Source organism: Phalangium opilio, unplaced genomic scaffold (genome assembly GCF_054372755.1).
Source record: "Phalangium opilio isolate 3A_F unplaced genomic scaffold, DU_Popi_V2 ptg000048l_1, whole genome shotgun sequence".
Taxonomy (NCBI): Eukaryota; Metazoa; Arthropoda; class Arachnida; order Opiliones; family Phalangiidae; genus Phalangium; species Phalangium opilio.
Genome location: NW_028324170.1, coordinates 174,742 through 199,553, shown reverse-complemented (window position 1 = coordinate 199,553; position 24,812 = coordinate 174,742). Strand labels below are relative to the sequence as shown.

The following is a 24,812-nucleotide window of genomic DNA, read 5'->3' as shown; positions in this document are numbered from 1 at the left end:
TTTTCTAGGTTTTTCCCGTATATGGAGTATCCTATGGAGCAAATGTTAACGAAGGAGGGGGGACAAATATGACTATAACATACTCAAAGGACATCCCCGTATCTCTAGTAGAACCGGAGTTATGAGCCTCCAAAGTATAGTGTAATGTTAATCCTATGGAGGATGTGTTATATTGAACATTTTGCTTAATTACTCGTTCCCTGTTTGACGCAAATTTCCCTGACTTCCCAGAATTTTACTAAAAATTCGAAATTTCCCTGAATTTTCCCTGAGGGGTTTATCAACTATTTATTTCCCCGATTTTTCCAGGTTTTCCCGGTTTTTCAGGTTTGTATGAACCCTGGAATTGGATGCCATTTTTTATTTTTAATCATAAATTAATCACCAATTTCTATGATAAATTAATAAATAACGGACTTCTAGATGATGAATACGACCTTGATGACAAAAATTATTTTTTTTTAAGATAGCATTTGTCAAAGAAGTTGAACATGCGCTGAAGTAAAATTTATTATTTTCCTGATAAAGGTTTAGAATTTTTTTTATGTCCAACCGCGATAACAAATTTGAGAAACTGGTAAGCTCCTGTTTAACCTTTAACCTCCCTCCCCCCTCTCTCTTTCTCTCTCTCTCTCTTCAAAGACGTTGTCATTTTTAGCGTATAGGAATTTCCTTTTATCAACCCATTTAATCTTGGTCAGCAGTCAGTCTTCACAATGACCTTCTCTCGAACCACCACTATGACAAGAATTTCAAAGTGTATTCAAAGCCACAAATCGAGGGGCTAATCACTCTTAGATTCAATGAACATGACCTGTATAGGGAGCTTTCGGTTGGGGGGGGGAGGAACTAAGATTCGTGAGAGAATTTTCACGGCCATACTGGTAGGTTGAATGCAGAAGGAAAACTTTTACCCACCAATATGGCTGCCAGAACCTTGGTAAGACTTAGGAGGATGTGACGTACTACTCAGCCAACTGAAAGCTCTCTATAATCACAGTTAAAATCATGTGACTTTTAAAGACACAATTTAAAATATTCAGATTCATATTTCTAGCTGATTTACGATCCCATATTTCCCTGACTATTTCCCGTGTTTTTCCCTGACATCAACGTTTCTTTTCGAAGTTTAGTTTTGTAACGAAATCTAAGCTGTTGCTGCAAGAAATCTCCCCAACCCCCTTTCACTAATTAATCATAACATACTTCCTAGTCATATTTGACTAATTAGACATAGCCCAGGGGCTTTGGCAAAATGAAGGATGACGACGTTATTGTGAAAAAAAAAAAAAAAAAAAAAAAAATTCGGGGAGTTTTTCACACGCCCTCTAAGTTGACCCATGACACGTTTACTTCTAAAGCTAAAGAAGAAGAAGAAGAAGAGGAAGAAAAAAGGAGCAATTCTATAAGGAGGGGATGGGCCACATTGAAATTCCGGATTTGGGAATCTAAAAATTCCGAACTACCCGCGTCAAAATGTGACAAGATTATGTGGCTGGGCTTTTTGCCGCATTCACCGAGGTTCAAGTTTTTAAAGGGCAAGTTTCACATTTCAAAAATATCAACAACTACCATCCCCTCCCCTTCCTGTATTTTTGGTTGGTTTCTTTGTAAGTAATTTCTATTTAATTTGGTCTATTTCAACACGAAAATTACAAAAATAACTCGTGACACTTGTCCTAGCTTTAACATTGAAACTAAGTCTGAAAATAATTACTACATTGGCTAAAGCCGAGGCTAAAGTAACCTTAATGGTTTTCTTTTCGCTGTTGGGGGAAAGAATTTGACCTTGCAAATTTCGTTTCTGTACCCAAAACAAAAGATTGGAGGAAGATTTGACGGCCCTTTGAAATATTAAACACAAAAGAACTGGTCCTAAAAAGTTGGTAATAAAATTGTCCAGAAGAAATTTATTACCGATTCCTTTTAAGAGTTTTTATCAGCGTTTTATTGCGTGTTTTACGACCACCAGAGCCAATTTACCCAAATAAAATAAAAAAAAACATCGAATACCTTTCGAGGTATCACGTATGTAGAAACTACAGGGTGTTTCAAAAAGGGTAATTATAGGACCGAAGTACAGTGCGAGGGGCCGCTCACTGAGTGTAATCTGTGTACACGACTGTACCATTGACAAAAATTATTACGCATAATAGAGAATCTGACAGTGATTAGCCCCTCGGTACATTCGGTTCTATTCTGAGTTCAAAATGTCCCTTTTTGAAACACCCTGTATAAGGATACCGATAATATATCAAAGATATTGGGTCCCCAAAAATCTAATGTCCCTTTTTGAAACACCCTGTATAAGGATACCGATAATAAATCAAAGATATTGGGTCCCCAGGAATCGAAGGTCCCTTTTTGAAACACCCTGTATAAGGATAACGATTGGGTCCCTAGGAATCGAATGTCCCTTTTTGAAACACCCTGTATAAGGATAACGATTGGGTCCCCAGGAATCGAATGTCCCTTTTTGAAACACCCTGTATAAGGATAACGATTGGGTCCCCAGGAATCAAATGTCCCTTTTTGAAACACCCTGTATAAGGATAACGATTGGGTCCCCAGGAATCGAATGTCCCTTTTTGAAACACCCTGTATAAGGATTCCGATAAGAAATCAAAGATACTGGGTCCCCAGGAATCGAATGTCCCTTTTTTTGAAACACCCTGTATAAGGATACCGATAATAAATCAAAGATATTGGGTCCCCAGAAATCGAAATTCTGTTTCTGCAACTAATGTCACGGTACAAGAGGCCTGCCTTTTCCTAGCCCTAGCTGTCAAATATTGGTATAAGGGGGGGGGAAGTAGATACTAATCGCGGGTGCGCCTAAACATAAGGCGGACGGACGGACGGACGTCATATCATCCCTATTAAACTGCTGGGTTGTTCCAGAAGCTACCAAATATAATCCCTTAAATTTGACTATTCATTCCAGCTGAAGTCGCCGGTTTTTATTATTCTTTTTTTTATTTATTTATTTAAAGACTTGGTTAGTCATAATCGTTTTGAACTCACGCTTTGATTTGCGAGAATTTCCCCCTAAGGCATATTTTACCACCCACACCCATTCTTCTTTATATCCTGTAGAGATTTGTCATATTTGGAACTCAGGAACTTTTATAAAATTCTTAAGTTTTTTATTTTTTATAGTAGGGGTAGTTTAACCGTTTGTAGTACAAACTGATTAGTTTTTCTGGGAAATTTAATGTGCAAGATGTGCAATGAAGGGGGGATGTAATGACTTTAAATTATAATAAGTGTTTGAAGTAATTTAACATTGGTATTTCTTTGTTAAAATTCCATTTGGAATAATTAATTCAGGGCAATCCAATTACTTTAAATGCAATGTAGATATCACTAAATACAACTTTCACATGTTAATATTTCATTAAATGTTACAATATTTAATGCTGGGGGATGTTATGACTCTTAAGTTAAAATTGTTTGGGGCAATTTAACATACCCCTATATGAAACTGTATCTTGTTACAATATTTAGAAGTTTTCCCTTAAAATAACCTCTAATTCGCGTGCTTAACTTTAACCCCAAAGAGTTGCTTACCAAATGTATTGTTAGCAACAATTACCACTATTAATTTCTTAACAAAGTTAATAGAACTAAAGTTTATGACTCACTCAGACTGGAATACTGTTCCTAAGTAAATCAACGAGATTCCATGAGAATGGTCTTTTTCAAGTTCAATGTGGTTGATTCCTTCCTTTTATTATGATAGTACAAGGCTTAAAGTCGGCGGCTTCTTTTTTTTATGCACAGACACGCTTTGAAATTCTAACTTGTTTCCTTCACAATCAACAAAGTTCGCTGGCCCATTAAAAATGTCTTATGACCAAGGCTTAACTTCGCCACTTCATTTTCGTTTAATTTTAAGTTGATTACGACCGGAATTTAGCTGAAATTGATAGAAAACATGTTAATTAGACTTTTTACTAAGGTTAAGACGTAAGTCATTTACTATAAATACAATAATTAAACTAATTACTTTGCTTTGTTTGTAGCGATCCGAATACCACGGCACTTCCCATTCCCCAACAAAACACTCTAATATGAATTCTGCATGCAGCAGTGTTGCCATCCCTTCCCATTATAGCATGGTAAGAATCTTCTCAACGCCAGTACCGCCATCTGTATTGATTATATTTTTACTTATTAATTAATTCGATATAATGACATTTAAATTAAAGTTAACCATTTAAGATTTATGACTATCAAGAAAGTTGGAAATTTGGAATGAAATTAATATAGATTCTAATTAAACTGAACGTGTTTTTCTGAACAGGCAATTGGGAGGAGCTTGACCAACACAGATACACGTCAAGAGATCTTAATTTGCATATTTGCGTGTATTAATTTTTCATTTTATATGTGAGGCGTCAGAGCAAACGGCTACCAACTGCCTCGAGTTAAAAAATTTTGTACCCAGAATCTCTTGATTGCGATTCTGCACCAAGGTTTCCACCAAGATGTGCCATATAAGTAGACAGGTACCCTTTTTAATTTTAACACGTTGAAAACGCCATACTATAAAGTATCCTAGCCCACTTAAATCCCCACACATACGGCTCAAATTAAAGTCTAATTAAGACAAATATAATAGATATTAATCTTATAATTATTTAATTATTTATTAACAACCTATTTGTAAATAATTGTCGTAAAATAATAGTAAATATTGAATTATTTCTGCGTGTAAAGTAGTAATATGAAAACGACAGCGTAGGATACTAGGATTTGGCGCGAAATTCAAATTGCACGTTTTTACTTTTGCGCCCGTCATGATTGCAAAAGTATTATTCTGGCTGGGTGGCTGTTTTCGCGGACGGAATTTTATTTGGAAATTAGAATCGCGTTTTTACTGTCCGCAATTATAAAATTGTTAAATAATAAACCCAATCTTGTTTCCCCATTAAAAGAAAATGATTTCATCACAAATATTACGAAAAATAACACTTTATTGCATATATTCTTTAGTATAAAATGTATTACATATCCATTACACTCCATTTATAAGCTTCTTCAACTTGCGCGATTTTATTAGCTTGTCTTTCAAATATTTTCTTTTCAAAGCCATTTGAACGGTCGACGCCATCCCATCTATAACCGGGTGGAATACCAAATCTATTGGGAGGCGGAGGGGGTCCCTTATAAGTTGGACGACCTGAAAACAAATTAGTTAAAATTAAATTAAGGTAAATTTAAATTAATTCTAATTTAATAAATACGTTTTGATGGATCAATTTGCTTCTCTCGCTTCTTTTTAATAAATTTCAACATGGGATCTCCTTCTCTTTCCTTTTCTTTCAAATGTTTTTCCAAATCTTCATCATCAGCGTATCTCGCTAAAGGTTTGGACATTTCGTATAAATCCTCTCCCAAACGATTCTCTCTTTCTTCAACTTGTTTTAACCTGATAAATTAATTACAATTAACTTCCCCCCAATTAGGTCTAGATTAAAAAGAAACCTACCCTTTCCCCCATTCCATGTATTTTTCATCAAACTTTGCTTTTTTTTCAATTTCTATTCTTTGTAAACGTTTTTCTTCTTTCAAATTTCTTCTTTTACCGGTATGCTTATCCCTAAACACTGTTTCCGCATTTTTACCGGAAACATCCTCACCAATCTGACAACCAAGAAAATTAAAATAAATGCAATGCAATGAAATGATATTAAGTTCACACTTTTGCGTACCTTTTTAATCATTTCATTTTCTCTTTTCTTGGCTAATTCAAGTTCTTTCCTTAATGCCTTTGCATCTTGAAGACCAGCTTTCAAACCTGACAATGTTTCCTTAGTTTTTTCACCTCTATTATTATGTTGCTGCGATTTATCTACATTTCTTCTCATTCTTGGTGGAGAAATATCGCTATCGGAATCACGTCTTGTTCTACTTTTTCTCGGGGGTGAAACTCCTCTATCTTTACCTTGATTTTTAATGTTTCTGGGTGGAGATAGATCACTTTCTGACCCAGAAGAGTCGCGTCTAGACCTTTTATTTTTAGAATTTTGTTGAGACATTCTAGACCTTGGTAAATCTAAATCACTGTCAGAATCCTGGTTTGCATTTTTCCGACTATCATTTCGATTTTTAGTGTCTTTCCCTCGTCTAGGGGGTGAAATATCACTGTCTGAATTGGGTTTTCTTCTAGCTCTCGGTGGTGAAATGTCAGAATCAGAATCATGTCTATTCCTATGATTTGATTTAGTTGATGTTTCCCCCTTTTTGGAGCTGATATCTTTCTTAGAAACGCTTCTTTGGGGTGAAAGGTCACTGTCTGAATCGTGTCTCAATTTTTGTCCACGATCTAAGGAGACATCACTGTCTGAATCGTGTCTTTTATGAGAAGTGACCTTCACCCCTTCATTAGAGTTTTCATCCGCATTTTGACCCCCAGAATTAACTAAAATTCATTAGATTACACATATGATAATTAATTTAATAGGTAATTAAATTATTTAACCTACCATCAAGGGTTTTCCAATGAGTTGTAACATAAGCTTCTTTAGCTCTGACATTCAAAGGTCTGTCATCTATAACAGAAGCTACAATGGGAGCCTCATCTTCTTGCTCTTTATCGCTATTATCCGTATCGGGTTTTATTTTGTCTATATCAATGTCATCATCGATAATTATTGACCTATAATTAGGTAATTAACATTGATTTCATACTCATAGACGCAGAGTTAAACTAATACAACTCAGAATGCAAGCCAAGGCTTAACGAGTTACGATTTATTTAAGGGATTCAATTAAAGTTCCAACCTAAAAATTTAATTCTAAACTTACTTGGGAACTATAACTTTCTTTTTCTTCTTATTTTTCGGTTTTTGGGGTGGTCCACTTAAATATTTCTTCAAATATTCCTTCTTATCGATGGTCAAGTCCGCCATTGCAATTTGCAAAAACAAAGTTTGAAAGAGCAGACGAACTTTTTCTCTAGAAACGCCGGAAAGCACGTGGTTGCGATTTTGCGAAAGCGCGTAATTTAAATAGTAAGTTAGCTAGTAACACATTTTGCCTAAATAGTTTTTATTAATGAAAAAGAAAGGTTTACATAACGAAATTTCTAATTAAGTTACAATAATTCTATATATTTTAAAGCTTTTCATCCTTGATTAAGTAATTAGTTTAAATGGATTAACTGGAATTAATTATTTTAACAAATGGCATAGTAATGGCATCACAACCAAATTTCTCTTTTTAGTTGCGCGATCCGCGAAGTTTTTATTATTCGCGGACCTTGTTCTAAACATAATATCTGTAATTAATGAAAACTGGTCCGGCCAGTTTTACAAATATCATTGAAAAGCCCAGGGACAATTGTTAAATTGTAAAATGGTCCATCTCAAATTTATCTTTCATTTATAAGGAAATTTTACCAAAATATTTTTGGGTGGATTAATTTTCTTTTTATATAAATTTGAAAGCTGTAACGACTAGATTACGTAAAGGCGAAAAATATACATTCTTTTTTGTTTAATTACGTAAACGATAAAGTGTATAACAAAAGAAAAATGGAAATACTGTATAATTTTTACCTTGATTACAAAATGATATGTGTTGCATTATTACTATAATTTTTGTTTGGTTTTTTTTTTTTTTTTTTCAAATTTGTAAGGACTAGCCAAGTCAAAAAGAGAGCTAGGAATTAATTTTATGAACTTTAAAATATATTAGTTTATAAAATTTGCTCTGGTTTATTTAAGTCATTCCAAACCCCAAAATGGCTTCCTTACATTGTCTGCTTCATGGAGGACGCGAAATCTGCGAGAAATAGGCGCGCTAACTGTGGAACAGTTCAGGCCCGGTGGGTCGCAACAAAAGGGGGGAGGAATAGTCGGACTCAATTGTAATTGGATCGTCTGCAGTCCTACTTGACCAATTACAATGGAGTCCGACTATTCCTCCCCCATTTTGTGGCGTCCCACCGGACCTAAGCCGTTCCACAGTTAGCGCGCCTATTTCTCTCAGATTTCGCATCCTCCCACCAACATACATGTTCATACAATGCCGAAAACCCTAAAGCATACATTGAAAGAAGATATTGTGGCCATTTTGGGGTAAATCAGATCATATCTGATATTTTATTGAGCCTCTGGATACTCTGTGCTATAATAAGCGTCTAAGAAGGCGCAAGCCAACTCTGAGACGAATTTTCTATCAGGAATCGCTTGTGCCATGCCATACAAAGCGGCAGTCCCTGTTGGAGATTGATCAGGCAGTTTCATAATGGAGGCGACGCAGTCTTTCACGTCTTTTAGAAACCTATCAGCTACTCCATTTTCAGTGTGCAATTGCGTAACGCATAGATGGAACCCATTAGGAAACTGTAGGGAATTTAGATTCCATCCCAGATGACCCAATTCTTGACCCAGGCGGTAAACCGAAAAGGTTTTTGATCCAACACCTATCACAGACATTAATGGCTCGCCAAAGACGAAGATTTCGGGTATCTTTTTAAGTTCTTCAATTATGTAGCGCGTGGTTTGGATTATCTTCCTCGTTTCGTCTACGTATCCTTGGGTACCGTAATACATCAAACTTGCCCAACAAGCGGCGATGGTCGCGCCTGCCCTACTTCCTCCTAAATTGGGAGTTGCGTAAATTCCACCTGGCCAATCAGGTTGGACGGAATACTGATAGTGACGGAAAACTTCGTTTCTGTACAGTACAATTGAACTTCCTTTTGGCGTGTAACCGTATTTGTGAGAATCAACCGATATACTGGTCAATCCTTTCAAAGTAAAATCGCAAGGAAAGGGCAGTTGAAATCCAGCGTCTTTCATGAATGGTAATAAGAATCCACCCAAACAGGCATCCATGTGGACGGGAACATTGTAAGTGAGTCCGAGAGCGGCAATTTTGTCAATATCATCAATGATACCATGAGGAAATTGAGGTGTTGACCCGACCAACATGGCGGTATTTTTGTTAATCGTTCTTTTCATGGCCTTCATATCGACTTTCATGGTAACGGGATCGACTCGAACGTGACGAATCCTCATTTGTAGAATTTGGGCCGCCTTGTCAAAAGCAGCGTGAGCAGTTACGGGAATGACCATTTCAGGAACGATGATACCCTTTTCCGTTATGGCATAATCGCGGTAAGCCTTGCAAGCTAAGAAGATACTTTCGGTTCCCCCACTAGTAACAGTTCCGCAACACTTATCATCACCCTTGAAAGCTGAACAAACCATCCTGACAACTTCAGCCTCCATCACTCGAAGACCGGGGAAAACGTCAGCGTGCAAAGGGTTAGTATACGCCATTGATCCTGATATTTTAGTTATCATTTCTTCAAGCTCAATATTAGGTCGTTTATAAACAGCCCCGGAGATCATTCCCTCTTTCCATCTAATGTTCCCCATGACTTTGTAACTTTCCACCGACTCTAAAATTGAATCCACACTCAAACCTTTGCTAGGTAATTGGGTATTGTATCGTTTATCCCCGAGATGTTTAGACATCTCTTTTTTAAAGTGCGCGCAAGTCTTTACAACTTCCGAGTTCATTTTATTATTTATTAATGGTATCTTACGAGCGTAACGGAAAATCCATTCCTTCACACGTTGGCTAAGCTTCTTACTGTGTGGCGTAGTTATGGCGAACCATACGTAAGAAAGGACGAATGTTAAACCGACTGTGCATAAAATAACCTCAAACGAATCGTAGTTTGAACAAAATTCATTCACATTGGAACGGAGTTGAGCGTAAACTTTCTTCGCTTCTATTAAGTAGACCTCCATGATTGCGAATAATCGAGGAAAGAACACTATCGCTTTTTTTTACAAGTATTTTTTTACGATTACACAGCCAAAATTGGGCTAAACTATTATCTATATATTTACATCTACACTAGTTCGCGCGCACTAACAACACGAGTACCGACCTTGGTTTCAGCCGTTCACTGAGTGACTGGTGGTGGCTGGTTGACTTTTCTTAAGCCTCGGCCGATTATTGTTTTTCTATCTCAAAACCACGATAATTTTAACAAATGAAACATTGTTACCGATCACAATGAAACTATTGTCTCTAATCGCGGTACTAAACGCGAATTTCAAATAAATGTTCTTTTAAATAAATGTAAGAGAACGTTGAACTTACGTAAAAGTCCCTCCCACTCGCTGACAGCGCGTTTTAAACCATAGACATTAGAACACTATTAAGAACCTAGACAAACTATTGCGAGGGGGGTCTCGCGATTTTCTGTTAGGAAAATTTCCATCCCACCCCTTCGCATGTGTGATAGGGTTTTTGATACGTGGCGCCCCTATCGGCGAGTGAAGGAGCTATTCAATTTGAACAAAAAATAAATATCTAAAGTTTCATCTTGCAAATGTTTTAATTCTCTGTTAATAAACATCTCTTTATTTTACAAACACTTTTCCTTCCATTAATTAATACGGAAATTAATAAAAATTAATTAAATATAAAACGTCCCCGGCGGGATTCGAACCCGCGATGTCTCCCTCCCAAGTACTGACCGCGCTCGAAGCTGCTTAACTTCGAGTGTTAACATGGGGTTAGTAATATTTTAGTTTACCTCGCCGCATGTAGATGGCGCTACAAGCAACTCACCCTATCACACAGGCGAAGGGGTGCTTCCATTGAACCCGAATCAAAGCTGAAAATTCAACTGTTCCTCTTGTATCTCTATGTTATAAACAAAACAACAAATGCAGAAATCAACCAATGAGAACTCGAGAAACAGTTCACATGTGGTCTCCCCGCGGAAATAACATATCCATAATTTAGTATCTCCATACACAAAACAACAAAAAAATTCATCCGGATGGGGGAATAGTGGGTGGTGGCGTATCCTATCACACATACTAGACTAATTTAATAAATACTTGTGAAAATTTGCAGAAAATTCCACATAAAACTGCCTAAAGTAAGGATCAAAACAAGTTGGACATTTTTAGCTTCACCCCAAATATACTAAACTGAGTAAACATACTACATTAATACGACAAATATCAGCTGTCATTTAAGTTGAAGGTTATTACTTACGTACACGTATTAAATTAGCATATAAGGAAATTTATTTTTAATTTAGATAAACTTCGAATTAATTATTTTAAGTATTCAAGGTTGATCGTATCCCGCAAAATCCAACACCCAATTTATTCAATATACCCAAGAATATAAAAAAGTGTCTAAAATGAATGATGAATAATACAATTTAGAAGCTTTCATACTCTTACGAATATTGAATAAATTCATACTCACATACATCTTATCGGCATATCAATATAGACGGATTAATCTCAATTATCCTTGAAAAAAAAAATTATTCAGGTTTGAAATACAGGGGTATGCATTAACCTGGTCCTAATTGGGGGGGGGGGGGAAGCAGTGATAAACATTTGTATTTGATACTGCTGTAAATACTTTCGGTTCACTCCCCCGTTTTTAAAGTTTGTGACACATCTTATCTGTCGTAACCCTGTAAATGTAAAACCTTATTTTCAATATCTGTATCTATTAAAGTTTCCCAATCTGAAGTTTCTTAACTCTGTTTTCGATCTCACATTCAGTCCGATTTTATGGTAGAAAAACCTCTCCATTCTACATTAACTTCAATTTAAAATAAGTGGTTCAGTTATTGAAATAACCCCAAAATATTTGCACCGTAACCATGGAAACCTTGAGACAGATTCAAATTGTAAGAATTATTTATGGTTTTTCGTTGAAAAAGGTTTAAAATTGTGTTTCAATATTAAATAACATTAAGAATCCGATAACTTTTATTAAAAGGTTTGTCGTCATGGTGCTAGAGCCAATCATTTTATAAGAGAATCATATCCGAGTGATGTTAATTGTGAAGAATTGGCCCAACTTGGTATTGGACAATTAACAAAAGTAAATAATTAAAATAATATAAAACACACGGAAATTAATCAAATTAATTTTGTGTCACTGTTATAGAAAGGTCGAATCCAAATGTTCGAATTGGGAAAGTACCTTAGAGAAAGGTATAATTTCTTTCTTAAGGATGACGTCAGATCAGTAAGTCGCCAATTACGACATAGGACCCAAGGAACGAATTTAATATTAACTAACCTTTCAGATTTACGCTAGAAGTTCCGATTACGACCGCTGTATTGACAGCGCCAATTGCGTGTTAACTGGCATGTTCCCACCAAATGACCCTTTGAATCAGGTTGACCCCAATTTGAACTGGCAGCCCGTTCCAGTACATACAGAAAGTTTTGAAAACGACAAGGTAAATGCCCTTTACTTTAAACTCAAACTTGGTAACGTCATTTTGACCCCTATGACCTTAGGTTCTTTACAATATCAAAGTTACGGGACATGTCCGCCAAGTTAGCTTACAGAAATTGCCACCGCATGTTGAGGTATAATTCAACGCACTAACCACAACTATCGGGTAAAAAGTGAACTTTTGTTGAATTAGGAACATAAGAAGAAAATAGAGGAAGCAACCCAAATGACCCTTGAAAGCATGTTCTACTTGGGTCCAGTTTGTGACCAGATACTCTTAGAGGTAACCTAACCTTCCAGGAAGAACAGCGCACCTTTCTGGGAGCGAGTAAATACACTTAAACATAACAGGTCGCGAGTCAGATGAGCGTGCCACCGGCCATTTTAACAGTAATACCAGAAGCAAAGGAGGTTATGAAGTATTATCAAGAGTTCATGACAGCCGGTGAACTTACTAGAGAGTTTGGAGGTAATTGTGACAACAAGTCGTTACGTCAATAACATAAAATAATATGTCTCCAAATAAAAAAAAACAACGTTCAGGTGGTTTACTAAACTGCCTCAGAGAAAAAATTGAATCAGTTGGTAATCAAGTTGAAGAGGATCATCCATTACCAGCTAAACATCATCCAAGGAAACCCAAAGCTTTCTTGTACCTTACGGTATTGTTGTTACGTTTCATCTTCACTTTAAGTAAATACATTTGCCTTACATTTATCGAATTTCCGTTACAGAGTGACTTTGTCATTTTCCCGGTTATGAAATTACTAGGAATCGTAGAGGATTTACCAAATTTCGGTGTTACGCTCATTTTAGAAGTTCACGAAATTCAAGGGAAATTAATAGTTAGGATTTTTTACAATAACGATACCATAAACGATCCTACCAAGTTTAAAAGTCACAAAATACCCTTAGCAACTCAATACGATTGTCCTATCGAAGAATTCATTAAACTAACTCAATAGTTAAGCCTGTATATACACGAAATAAATAAATATTATTTTGTATGACCATAGATTTATTTGTTTGTTTATTATCTATGGTACGACGTACGTGATGTGACGTCACAGCGCGAGAGCACGTTTATCTTTAAATTGAAATTGCACGTGGATTTAACTGTGTTAATAGTTGTTAAGCCTAAATTGAAAATACGTTGGATAAGATGTCAGGAGAACACCAGTAAGTAATTAGATACATTACTGTTACTGTTAAAAATTCGGGGATAAAACAGCGTATGTTGCGTTGGTTTAAGAAGTTAGGTTTATTGTTTGATTCATTTAGCTGTAGGTTAGGTTTGGTTTGATTCAAAATGGGCTCGGTTGGGATAGGTTCAAAGGCGGAGTTGCCAGCTTGCTGTCTCAAATTCATAATTTATAGCCGACAGCCTTTCATCCGATACATTCTAAACTACTTGAGGGAAACGGGATGTCGGCTTTTTACTCCTGGTAGAGGTAACGGAATTGTCCTTCGCATCTCAGACTCTTCAAACAACGTCATACCGGAAGAAACGCCCATAGCTCAGGTCGAAAATGACCAGTTGGAGTTACATTCACACGAGCAAGATTGCTGCCGAAAGACTTACGGAATATCAAAAGAACAGTGTTTTGTCATGGGCAACGAAGTCGAGGAAGTGGTTAGAAAGGAGTTGGAACGCTTAATATCCCAGGTAGAATCGGAAGAACTTAGTGACGACCTAGATTCGTCTTGGAACTTTAATTCCGAGGAATTGGAAGCTGTGAATGAAACGGAAATGGACTACGAAAACTCCAAAGTTTGTCAGCTTGTCATAAATCAAATGCTGGATTATTTAGACGCCAATATGTCCGAAGAAGATAACGACATCGTAAAGACTTCGAGTCAATGTGACTCAATTGAAAATGATCAGTTTGAACAGGTGGTCACTCAAGAGGTGTTAAATAATCACGACGATTTGGTTGAACCGCACTTGCCTGGTGACAAACAAGGTCTAGAAATGGTTGACACTGAACAACAACAATCCGTCGAGGACAAAACGGTAAATGATACCAATGAAGAAAATGACGCGGTGGGTGGAGAAACCAACGTGACTTCAAGTACTGTATCGAGGTACAATTCCTTCGAAGACACGGAAGGTAGCTGTTTAAAACGTTCCAATTCCTTTTACACTAAGGAATCCAGTGAACACGGAAGTTTAACTAACTTGACGAAGCTACATAGAGAGACGTACGAAATTCCTAACCAAACTTGCCAGGAATTTCAACAAACTAACGATGTGTGTGAACTAGTTGAAGACCATAATGTCCCCCAACAATCCACAAGTACCGATGAAATACCTCAAGGACAAAGTACCACTACAACATTGAATTCGAATGATCAAAACGTCTTAAGTTCGTCCTCACTGTCACTAACCCCAAGGGTAACGTCCGCTTCAAGTACTTCAATTTTGAACGAAAAGTCCTCGACATGTCTTACAGACGAGAAGGACAATAAGAGTTCCGAAAATTGTAAAACAGTAACCGTTCTCCACTTTTCAACTGAGCCCAAAGTTTTAGAAAGTGGAGACTTGATCCCCAGAGAGTTTGATGTAAAACAAGATTTCACCCAGAAAGATTTGAATGTATCTAAAGTTTCAGAGGTTACAAGCGGCTCTGGTATTCTAGACAACCTAAATGTCGAATCGTCGTATGTTTGGGGTCAATCTAAATCTACAGCTGTCAAACCGAAATCCCCATTGTACAATCCATCAATTTCAAACGATAATATCATGGGTATTCCAGGATATAAGTCCCACACGGTAACTAGAAAAGGCGATATCTCAATTCTAACCATGAATTTTAAATTTCCCGTAAAGATAGAAAAGGTTAAACATAATTCGGATACTGAATTCAAAAGTCAATTAACCAGGCCTCTAAAACGGCCATATTCAAAATGTCCTACAACTAATGGATCCGTTACACAGTCAAAAAGAAAATGCAGTGAAAAAATTGCCCCTTACGATCTAAGATCATTTTGTCGATAAAAATTATACGTTCAGATAACAATATTCTTTTGACATTAATATTTCATGTTTCCTAAAATGTCTTAAAATTGTACGTTAAGCCTTGGCTATAATAACTCACCATTAAAATCACCTCCAGAGTACTCCATGTTTCTTTTTATGTTCCAAATGAATAGTTACACACATAATCCATAGTTAATTTCACAGTTTTATGGTCGTTTCGCGCAGTAATTGTTCACGTAATTAATATAACAATCACTTTTAAAATCAGCGTTATGACCGACTACCGAGGGAAATTTGAAAATAAATATTTCAAAATTCAAAGCGGACCACTGTTCAGTTCAGTTCAATAAGGTTTAAAAACGCGACTCCATTGAGTCGCTTCTCAATTGTCTGCTACCGATTCCGCTAAATTTTTCTGCATTGTCATTAGGAACAGTGTTTTCCAGCGATGGCCACGTTTTTCGGAGAAGTTCTACCGATTTATTCGCGAGCAGTTGAAGATGACTTAGATGAAAGTGAAGTTAATCTAGAAGAATTAGGAAAAGTAAAGACCATATTCCCGAAAACTCAAGAAACAAATCCAAGTCCGCGTAAAGTCGACACCATTTTGTTAATGGTAGGTCGAACAGCTTCTCTCTTTGCTAAGGGAAATGTGCTGGGTTTGAACACCCAAAATCCAGCTAAATCCGATGAACACGCGTCCTTTTGCATTGTAAAAGATAAAATATTAGACGAAAGTGATGACAACTTCATTAATGGCTTAAACTACCATAAAGAAAACAATGTATTAGTATCTGCCTTTATACATCCAACAGTTGAAAACACTGTAGTTCTTATATGCGAAAATTACATTAAACCCGAGCTGACTCATAACACAATCACCAAAATCTTCGAACACTGTCAAATCACCAAAAACACGCGAGTTATCATGCTGACATCGGAAAACTGGACCAGTTTCAAATCACCAGTTCAGCAAATGGATTATGATAACTTTCCAATCATTAGAATCCTTCCCAACACCCATTACAACCATAATTCTTCAATGGATTCCAGCCTAAATTTATTGGAACAACCAAATTTTTTGGCGGGAATTGTCGCTGCAACTCTATCTGAATGTGAAGTTAAAAAAATTCCCGCTGTAGCTTTAGTTTGCTACGAAAATGAAAGTACTTCAGCTACTTTAGATCTTTTCAGAGTCACTTTTGTAAATTCCAGCAAAAATTTTGAGAAATTTGTTACTAATTCCAAAGAAATTAAAGTTAAAAATGATTTAATTGATCATGGAAATTTGTATGTTTAAATAAAATAATGTTTGAAAATATTGTATGTGTTTTGTGCAATAAAAATTCACTCGTTTTTCTTATAATAAAATTAATATTGCACCATCATAAATTCGTTTTTTATAATGCTACCAGATCTATATTATCGCCTATTAATCCTTTTTCGATTGATTTATGACTGCAAACTTTCATTCTCCGAAGTTAATTACGCCACTGTTTTCAGATAAAACACTTAACTGCGAAATTAGTTTCATTTAGTTTGTTGCGTAGCAGCGTTGTGGCAAATTTGGCAACAGGGTAAATTTTAAAATGAAGGGTTTAAACGCGGCTAAATTAAATTTCGTTTTCGATGCGCGGCGTCAAAATGATATGCGCGAAATGATAGAGTCGCAAAGTTTTAGGGAATATTGCGTAGAGATTTTCAAGGAATCCCAGGTTAGGGGTTGTTCGTAAATTGTGTCCCCGCATACTTTTTAACATTACGCGCAATACCCATCTTACCCGTAGGTGAATGGGATAAATCAAATCGCATCGGCAAAGAGCGTCATCAGAAAGTTCTTAAAAGCCATCATCTTCTTGACGTGTTTAACCGGCTTTCTGTACCAATCTATATCCTTTTTCAACCACTTTCACGAATACCCGAGTGTCCTAAGTACCGACTTGCAATTCGCCGATTATCTCGACTTCCCAGCCATCAGTATTTGTCACAACAACAGACTCAGGCGTTCCTCCGTCTGCCCACGAGATCCGGAGTTTTGTACGGAAAATTTACAATGTGATGGAATAATTGTAATCACCGCTTTCTAAGTACATCCAGAAGTGAAATGAGACTAGAAGTGAAGGGCTCTAGCATTGGTAGTAGATCCTGGCACTAGTGAACAAATTTGAGGATTTTATGCCGCTTCCCACGCGCCTACACTACTGAGAAAAAAATTGGTCGAGTTCCAAAAACATTTCCTACCCCCTTCTCCTCAACCTAAAGCTGCGGACACGGGCGCGGCTCCTTGAATCTATTTCGGCCGTCTACCACCGCGAGCGTCTCACGTTTTGGAGGGAAAATTCAGAAACCGCTACTAGAGGGCCAACCGCTCTTGTGTTATCAAGAATATTCACCTTCGCCGAGTGAAGAATTTGGTTAGCTCAGTACTTCTGGTCTCATCTCACTTCTGGTACATCTCATCGATATACGCGCGGTAATTAAGAGTCGCGATGTATTACGTACTTACAGGCGGACCACGTCATCAGCGACTACGTTACCAGTCTGAATCCTAAACGCGTCATAAACGTCGCACCGTTTTATGACGAGTTTATTCAATGCAGGACGCATGGACTTGTGTCGTATTCGGAATCAATCGGGCATATTTGCGAGTAAGAATGTCTCTAACCTTACTAAAGTTTGCAAAATTTTAATTAATCATGTCTTGAACAATTAAGTCACATCGAAAGGGTTTACAGCGCCGACTACCCGAGCTGTTTCAGTTTCAACTCCAGGTGGAATTACCCTAATGTCAGCGGGATTCGTGCTCGGGAAGGCCAGAGTAATTATATAGATTAAAAACAAATTAAGAAAAAAATGACTTCATTAATAGCTTCTTCAGAGTTAATTCTAGATTTAAGTTTTCAACCAAATCAGTCTACGGAATGGGACCGCGAAATCGGGGCTTCGGTGGTCATTGGGTCTGTTTTTGACCTACCCTTCGCCCATGAGGGTATCGCTATCAAACCTGGTTACAAGTATCGCGTAACATTTAAACAAGTTAGTTACTTTCAACTATTATCAAAGTATCCAAAATTTACCATGGTAAAACTCAGGTAACGAAAATAAGCTTACCAGCGCCCTACCCTACCAATTGCACGGATTACGTGAAACAGAGAAGAGATTATGACGGAGTTAAACCACTTACTTGGAAGGTAAGCTCGGCCCCAAATGCTCGCGCGATTACTTAAAACTTTGTCATTATTGAAAAAGATGTGCGTTCACGAATGCGTCCTATCAAAATCCATGGAACTGTGTAATTGCGTAAGTTCATGGATGCCGGTTACCCAATTCGACAAGTACCCTTACTGCCGATCCAGGAATATTGAACAAATGAACTGCGTCGCGCATAAGGTCCCCAAAGCCAGACGGGAATGTGAATTAGTATGCAAACAAGAGTGCCTGTCAGTATACTTAATTATACGCGATAATCAAGTACTTGTACCGGTTCACAGCTAATAATTGCTTATAATTTAGGGTCCGTATTTATGACATTAAAGTTGTTGAGCAGAGATATCCAACTGATAAAATATTGGTACGTTAAATTATTTTAAACTTACTCATTGGTAATTAAGTTAATTACTTAATATATAGGCTTACAACGAGAGTTACTGGAAAGTTTGGAGGTAAATTGTACTATTTCTTTCAATATTTGATGATGGTAATTAAACTAAATTGTGGGTAATTAAATTAAACAGAAGGGAAAACGCTTCAATAGAATTCCTATTTGAAAGCAGAGAACATTTGATTTATAATTACCAACCGAAATACGAGGTAATTAGTAATTAAAGCGATTAAATTTGTAAATAAGAATACTAATTAATTTTTTTTTTCTTCCGTGATTAGGATGTTGAAATATTTAGGTAATTTAAATTTTTGAAAAATTAATTTTAATTTTAGTTAATAATTAAGTAATTACCTTTTATAGTTACGTCGGAGGTTACGTCGGTATCTGGCTCGGTGTTTCATTGGTGGCATTTTTCGATTTCATAGAAAATATAATAATAATAATCCAATATGGCTACCGCAAAAAAATTCAAGGAAAAATACGTCAAAAAATTCGGGATTTCCTGGAAAAGAAATTCCAACGTGGATCCTTGAAAATAAATTTTTTCAAATAGTTATAAAAGTAACTAATAAATATTCGGAAACTAAAATTATATATATTTTGTTTTTCGTATACAAAATGTACCAGTATAATTCTTTATCTTGTCTTGTTGTTGTTGTTGTTGTTGTTTTTATCTTTGAAAGATATTAATTATAATTATATAATTAAAATGGGGCAGAAAAAAAACCACAAGTTAATTACGTTAACTTTCTTAACCAAATAATTAATTTTTTTTAACAGAACGAGAGTAATAATTAATAAAAAGAGTTACAGAATTGATGATAATTAACACCAAAAAAAAGCAAATATTTTGTATTTAATACCCTAAAGAACAAATATAGATTTCGTTTAATTTTATTTATTTTTTTTTTTTTAATTTAACGATCTTTATTTCGTCATCAGTAATTTATTTATTTAAAAGTTGCGGGAATGAATGACGATTATCGCGTCTCGCGCTATGCAGAAAGGGGGTGGGGGAAAAGAGGCGCGGTTTATTTTATCTAAGGCGGCGGTTGTAAACGGGATATACCTCTGTAACTCCCAGATCAAAGAAGTGCAGCTGAGCCAATAGGATTATTTAAAACTTCCTAACGCTAGGAGCGGAGATATTTTTTATAGGTCACGTGCTGCGCGCGCGGGAAGGGGTAGGTAAAAAAGGGGCGGAACTATTCTTGGGGTAGTACCGAACTAAATGGAGAGAGAGTCAGTCGTTCCCGCTCATTTTAAATAAATAAATTCCTGTCGTAATCGTCTGATAACTCGCTTAGTTTTTGACCGATTTGGACCATATTAGGCTTATTTTGAAGCCCGTTTTAAGCTCTATCTAACCACGTTCGCAATTTATTTCCCAAATAATTTCCCGAATTAAAAAAAAATGAGAGAAATAAGAAGAATTAGAATAGAAGATAGGTACCAAATAACCTTACATACAAATATGCCTAATTTATCGTATATATATACCTAACATGTTTTTTTTTGTTTAATACTTCACATACATTGAATCACACCGATTTTGTTTGTTTTTGTTTTTTAGAAAGGATAGTTTGTTTGTTTTTTTTTTGTATTTTATACTACCTTATAACCACTCGGTGAATTTTTTTATTTTTAAATTGTTTTGGAGTTTATAATTGATTCGTTACCTAAAACATTTCGTAGTGAATTGTTTTTTGGGGGAATGATAGTAATACTGTATTATTATTAATTATGCTAATTACAATTACAATTACCAAATCAAAAAAAAAATAATAAAACCAAGTTAATTAAAATTAAACACTCAAAACTTTGAGTGACTACGATTTCTATTATAATTAATAGTTAGATAATTCAAATTAAATCTGATACTAACTCCTAGATTATTCATAAAGGGAATGTTACCAATTTTAAATTTATAATAAAATTTTCGGCAATTTTTTTATTTTTCTTAACCTAGGAGTATGTATCACATGGATTTGACTTAAAAAACAAATTTTATTTCAAAGTTTACGGATATTTTAATTACTTGTATATAAATTTTAATTCTTGTTTTTTTGTTTTTTTTTTACGTCTAAAGGAGGGTTTTAAAATACAATTTTTAGGCGTGCATTGGTATTTTTAGGGAAGGTAATTATAAGTTTGTTGTTAATTAAATTACATTCCACTCCTAAACATATTTAATTATTACTAGTTTTCATTTTAATGCGAATTACTTTACAAAAGTTTACATCGTAAAAAGGGTCTGAATTTTCCATTTGAAATACCAGTTTTCAATGATAATTAAGAGCCCATTTTACGAGTGAAACTGTATATATGCGGGGATAGCTTCAAAATAAAATGGCGGCGTTTCCATGGTAACTAACTATAAAAAACAATTTAATATAAAAAGCTGGGGTGACCGTAAAAAATGTTTTTGTTTTTTTATAATATCTTGTATTTTAATATATATATATATATATATTTAGTATCAGGGACTTGTTTTTTTTTAGTTAGTTTAGTTAGCAAGAGTATGAAAGGTATATTTGTATTTTGCTAAAAATTTAGTTTGTTTTTCAATTATTTTCTACTTACACTGGTTTGCAGTTTGTTTTTTGTTTTTTTTTGGGGGGGGGGGGGGTTTAATTTGTTATTTGTCCTAAATGAACTTTGTGGGGCGTTTTGTCTTTTTTTTTTTTAATTATTTATCGGACTTACCTTAAATTGTTTTTAAGACCGTAGTGCTAAATAAACACTGTTATTTTTTTTTTCACATATACACATTCATTCACATAATCATAACTTGTTTTTCACACACTTTGTATTTTGTTATTGTTTTTTTTTTTTCTCTTTCATCATACACGAAAAGACAAAAATAAAACTCTTTCACGCTAAAAACAAAAAATTATTATAATAAAAAACGATGGGCCCAGTTCAGTTCAGTTCAGTTTTTTTTTCGGAGTTGTTTTTTAGACTAAAAACATGTTTGTTTGTTTTGTTTTTTTTTTTTTCAAAAAGGCGGGAGGCACAGTTAGCCATAGTTTTCACGGAATTAAATGTACAACCCAAATGAAAGGGTCAAAGGTCAAAAGAGAGCGATGTATTCCAGTAACGGTTTACCAGGTTTTAAAATAACCAATACTTTGGGCTATAAATACACTAATCATGAACTAAAACCGGTTTTTATGGGAGTTTTTGGTCCACTTTAGGAACCTGGGGAAAGGGGGGTAAGGTATTGACTTTCATTCCTTGTTTTTCACCTGTTTTTTTCATTTAAATGTGTGCGTCATGTGTTTTTGTTTATTTTCTTATAATTTTGGAAGCAATGATTATTGGCTCAACATGTGCCTTGGGTTTTATTTTATTATTTTTTTTTTAAAGTTATTTGGTATCTTTTTTTACGTTTTTATTTTTCTTCTTAAATTTGTTTTTGTACTTCACTTTGTGAGGGATTTTCTTTTTTGTTTTTAAATTTAAATTTTAACCGCCGACCTTTAATTGTTGCGGTTAAACAAACAAATAAACAAACAAACAAACACTGTCTGAATATCGTCGATCGTTTTAAATACAAACATCTATTTACAAATATAACCTGTTTTTGTTTTGTTTTTTTTTTCTATGGTACGATCCAGTTGCGTTTTTTATGGTAAGAGGAACGTTATTTTTCGTTAGTAGTTGGTAAGATTGACGTGTTAATTATTTTTTTAATTTAATTTCAAGGCTTTGATGGGGGGAGGGAAGTTTCGTTTATTAATTAAATAATTTAATTTAATTTAATTTAATTAATAAACGTAAAAGTGTATAGAAATTTCCCCCTCTACGACGTCATGGTGTGTGAAGTTTCCAATATTAAATTAAAGTCCTTATTAATCCACATTATTCCCAATGGATTCGCCGAGGCTTAACGCGCCATTAACTGAAAAATCTGCGTCGAAATTACGCGTCGTCTGCTTCAGAGTGGATACGTTTTAAGGTCGAATTCATGAACAGTCTGGGAAATAAGGATATTTTTTAAACTAGTCCTTGGGACCAGTGACCCCCCTAACGTCCTAAATAATAAACTGGTCTCAGGACTTGTCCCCGCCTTTGTTCTCCTATAGACTTGCAATTAATAAACTGATCCCGAGGACCAGTAACCCCTATTTCTTGAATTAAAAAACTAGTCCAAGCAATTAATAAACTGGTTTTGGACCAGAGGAAGTGTGCTATTTCCCAGACTGTTCATGAACGTCTGACGCAACGCAAATTTAGTACAGACGAAGGCAGAGCGTCGTGCGCAGCAAACGTCTGCTTTTTGCGCACGACGCCCTGCCTTCGTCTGTACTACATTGCGTTGAGTCCGACGTTTATGAATTCCACCTAATCTGTAGCAGACGACGCGTAATTTCGAACAAGATTAGTCAGTTAAGCCTCGGCACACGCATCCTGAATAAGGTGTATTGTTTATATTTTTTGATTATTTTAAAAATAATTTAATCCCAGAGTCGTACTTACGTTTTTAAATTTATTTAGCACCATTTTAAAAGAAGTCAGTTAATTAGTTTCCCTCCCAAGCGCTTTGCCTCTTAATTTGTAGGTTATTATTCTTTTTATCAATCAAAAAATAAATATTAATTTTCAGTGTTTTTGGTCTCGTTCGTTTCTTATTTTTGTTTTTGTTTGTTTTTCCTCGATGATTGAACAAAAAAATATTTGTTTTTTTTTTTTTTTTACTAACATCAGGTCACGTGTAAGGTTGGCTCATGCGTCGCGCAAAACTTTCGCTAAATTTGTTTTTGACACATTTTGAAATATTTCTGGGGAGGAATTAAAAAACGAAAAACCCAAAATAAAAATGAAACATTTCCCTTCTTAAGTTCCCAGATCTTTCTATTGGCTGAGAATTTAACCAATCCGGTTCGTGTTAAAATTAAGCCTAATTCGACTCGATCTGGGGGAATACCTCGTTTAAAGAAATAATAATTAAAAAAACCTTTCTCAACAATATCCTCACATTCTTCAAAACACTCAAAGACATCATTACCTCCATTTCCTTCAAAATCCAACGAACTTACAAACAAAATCGGAAATAAAAATTTACTTCCGACGCGTATTTCCTCCGACAATTACTTATTTTTTTTTAACCACTTTAGGGTTAACTAGTACTAAAAATATTGTAGATTTATCATGAAAAAAAAACGTACAGGGTTCAGAGGTCAAGGGACAAAAAAAACTTAATTATAACGGTTTGCTTTCCCGTTTGGGTAAAAAAACAAAAAAAAAAAACAAAATTCAGGCAATTACTTACATATTTTACGATAACTCGCTTTGAACTGTATTTATGGCACAATGCTGCCAGCCAAACAGCAAGCCAGGGAGAGGGATTTTGGTTTTGGGAAATATTACAATATTTACTCTTTTGGTAAATTAAAATTCAATAGTAAAAAAAGAAACAACAATTTCGTCGAAACCAAATACAAAAATGGTGGGCTTTGTTTTTTTTTTTTTATTTTTTTAAATTGTTTGTTTAAAAGTATGGGGCGCGTTGTCACAGACTGACTCACTGCAGGCGCTCGTTTAGGGGTGAACGAGAATTGGGGGGTGTAGCCCCTCGATTGCCCACCGCGAGTGAAAGAAAAGCGGACGAATTGACACTTCCACCACCACCACCACCACTCGCGTCAGAAGGCGAGGAAGAGGAAGATTGGGAAACGGCGGCGGCGTTAGAAGGGGGTAAATAGGGCTTGTAAAGAGGGTGGAAAGCCGAACTCTGGCTGGGCATTAGGACAAAGTTGACGCTGGGTCTGAGTACTATGTTGCCTGTCCCCGAGCCAACGCCACTGCCACTGTTTATCAAGGCTGAACCTCGACCAATGCAAGGTTCCACAACCAATGGGCACATTTGACTTAAAGAAAAACGGTTTCGAGACCATCAATTCAAACCTAAGTCGGAACTGATTGGTCTTAACCTATTTGTAGGTCTACGATCTATACATCAAACTACAT

At 35.7% G+C, this 24,812-nt stretch overlaps 8 protein-coding genes and 1 non-coding gene across 11 annotated transcripts in view; 4 read left to right on the top strand and 5 right to left on the bottom strand.

Moving 5' to 3' along the window:
• Nucleotides 1-15,370, bottom strand: part of LOC149673426 (interference hedgehog-like) — a 38,365-nt gene extending 22,995 nt beyond the window's left edge. Inside the window, exons 1-3 of the mRNA XM_089838976.1 lie at nucleotides 15,354-15,370; nucleotides 4,010-4,152; nucleotides 3,645-3,919 (exon numbers count right to left, since the gene is read on the bottom strand). The gene's annotated coding sequence lies outside the window, so the exon portion shown is untranslated. The remainder of the gene's footprint in view (nucleotides 1-3,644; nucleotides 3,920-4,009; nucleotides 4,153-15,353) is intronic.
• LOC149673430 (U11 spliceosomal RNA) lies at nucleotides 4,394-4,522 on the bottom strand. The gene has a single exon (XR_016367058.1). It is a non-coding gene; the product is annotated as a U11 spliceosomal RNA (small nuclear RNA).
• LOC149673429 (uncharacterized) lies at nucleotides 4,962-6,967 on the bottom strand. Its single transcript, XM_089838986.1, has 6 exons — nucleotides 6,814-6,967; nucleotides 6,492-6,664; nucleotides 5,718-6,427; nucleotides 5,495-5,649; nucleotides 5,250-5,434; nucleotides 4,962-5,185 (listed from the first exon to the last, which is right to left on the bottom strand). The coding sequence occupies exons 1-6, from the start codon at nucleotides 6,915-6,917 to the stop codon at nucleotides 5,010-5,012; spliced, it is 1,503 nt and encodes a 500-aa protein (XP_089695112.1). The 5' UTR covers nucleotides 6,918-6,967; the 3' UTR covers nucleotides 4,962-5,009.
• On the bottom strand, nucleotides 7,040-10,316 carry Sply (Sphingosine-1-phosphate lyase). The gene has a single exon (XM_089838984.1). It carries the CDS (start codon nucleotides 9,771-9,773, stop codon nucleotides 8,112-8,114), a length of 1,662 nt encoding a protein of 553 aa, XP_089695110.1. The 5' UTR covers nucleotides 9,774-10,316; the 3' UTR covers nucleotides 7,040-8,111.
• Nucleotides 11,475-13,272, top strand: LOC149673427 (lysosomal acid phosphatase-like). The gene is made up of 9 exons (XM_089838992.1): nucleotides 11,475-11,695; nucleotides 11,788-11,892; nucleotides 11,959-12,039; nucleotides 12,101-12,256; nucleotides 12,318-12,389; nucleotides 12,449-12,538; nucleotides 12,607-12,724; nucleotides 12,799-12,917; nucleotides 12,990-13,272. The coding sequence occupies exons 1-9, from the start codon at nucleotides 11,669-11,671 to the stop codon at nucleotides 13,218-13,220; spliced, it is 999 nt and encodes a 332-aa protein (XP_089695118.1). The 5' UTR covers nucleotides 11,475-11,668; the 3' UTR covers nucleotides 13,221-13,272.
• Nucleotides 13,327-15,376, top strand: LOC149673425 (uncharacterized). The gene is made up of 2 exons (XM_089838985.1): nucleotides 13,327-13,434; nucleotides 13,633-15,376. The coding sequence occupies exons 1-2, from the start codon at nucleotides 13,418-13,420 to the stop codon at nucleotides 15,251-15,253; spliced, it is 1,638 nt and encodes a 545-aa protein (XP_089695111.1). The 5' UTR covers nucleotides 13,327-13,417; the 3' UTR covers nucleotides 15,254-15,376.
• A 251-nt stretch (nucleotides 15,377-15,627) lies between these two features.
• Nucleotides 15,628-16,627, top strand: LOC149673424 (proteasome assembly chaperone 1-like). Its single transcript, XM_089838993.1, has one exon. It carries the CDS (start codon nucleotides 15,684-15,686, stop codon nucleotides 16,533-16,535), a length of 852 nt encoding a protein of 283 aa, XP_089695119.1. The 5' UTR covers nucleotides 15,628-15,683; the 3' UTR covers nucleotides 16,536-16,627.
• A 197-nt stretch (nucleotides 16,628-16,824) lies between these two features.
• Nucleotides 16,825-22,606, top strand: LOC149673423 (acid-sensing ion channel 1A-like). The gene is made up of 12 exons (XM_089839977.1): nucleotides 16,825-16,950; nucleotides 17,023-17,304; nucleotides 17,744-17,883; nucleotides 17,950-18,053; nucleotides 18,114-18,271; nucleotides 18,328-18,426; nucleotides 18,485-18,675; nucleotides 18,749-18,806; nucleotides 18,866-18,897; nucleotides 18,970-19,045; nucleotides 19,118-19,134; nucleotides 19,200-22,606. The coding sequence occupies exons 1-12, from the start codon at nucleotides 16,825-16,827 to the stop codon at nucleotides 19,390-19,392; spliced, it is 1,476 nt and encodes a 491-aa protein (XP_089696103.1). The 3' UTR covers nucleotides 19,393-22,606.
• The window catches only part of LOC149673422 (uncharacterized), a 41,066-nt gene continuing 37,761 nt past the window's right edge, over nucleotides 21,508-24,812 (bottom strand). For all 3 annotated transcript variants that reach the window (XM_089838981.1, XM_089838982.1, XM_089838983.1), the window contains exon 8: nucleotides 21,508-24,712. In XM_089838981.1, coding sequence (XP_089695107.1) covers nucleotides 24,367-24,712 — 346 coding nt within the window. In that variant the 3' untranslated portion in view covers nucleotides 21,508-24,366. The remainder of the gene's footprint in view (nucleotides 24,713-24,812) is intronic.

Excerpts from the sequence above, each read along its gene's own strand:
- LOC149673424 (XM_089838993.1), top strand. The coding sequence starts at position 15,684 with ATGGCCACGTTTTTCGGAGAAGTTCTACCGATTTATTCGCGAGCAGTT.
- LOC149673429 (XM_089838986.1), bottom strand. The coding sequence starts at position 6,917 with ATGGCGGACTTGACCATCGATAAGAAGGAATATTTGAAGAAATATTTA. Across the intron at positions 6,428-6,491 it reads TCATTGGAAAACCCTTGATG|TTAATTCTGGGGGTCAAAAT; the intron begins GTAGGTTAAATA and ends AATGAATTTTAG. Across the intron at positions 5,186-5,249 it reads GCAAATTGATCCATCAAAAC|GTCGTCCAACTTATAAGGGA; the intron begins GTATTTATTAAA and ends ATTTGTTTTCAG.
- Sply (XM_089838984.1), bottom strand. The coding sequence starts at position 9,773 with ATGGAGGTCTACTTAATAGAAGCGAAGAAAGTTTACGCTCAACTCCGT.
- LOC149673423 (XM_089839977.1), top strand. The coding sequence starts at position 16,825 with ATGAAGGGTTTAAACGCGGCTAAATTAAATTTCGTTTTCGATGCGCGG. Across the intron at positions 16,951-17,022 it reads AGATTTTCAAGGAATCCCAG|GTGAATGGGATAAATCAAAT; the intron begins GTTAGGGGTTGT and ends TCTTACCCGTAG. Across the intron at positions 17,305-17,743 it reads TACAATGTGATGGAATAATT|GCGGACCACGTCATCAGCGA; the intron begins GTAATCACCGCT and ends ACGTACTTACAG.
- LOC149673427 (XM_089838992.1), top strand. The coding sequence starts at position 11,669 with ATGGAAACCTTGAGACAGATTCAAATT. Across the intron at positions 12,257-12,317 it reads AAAGTTTTGAAAACGACAAG|GTTCTTTACAATATCAAAGT; the intron begins GTAAATGCCCTT and ends CTATGACCTTAG. Across the intron at positions 12,539-12,606 it reads GTGACCAGATACTCTTAGAG|GTCGCGAGTCAGATGAGCGT; the intron begins GTAACCTAACCT and ends TAAACATAACAG.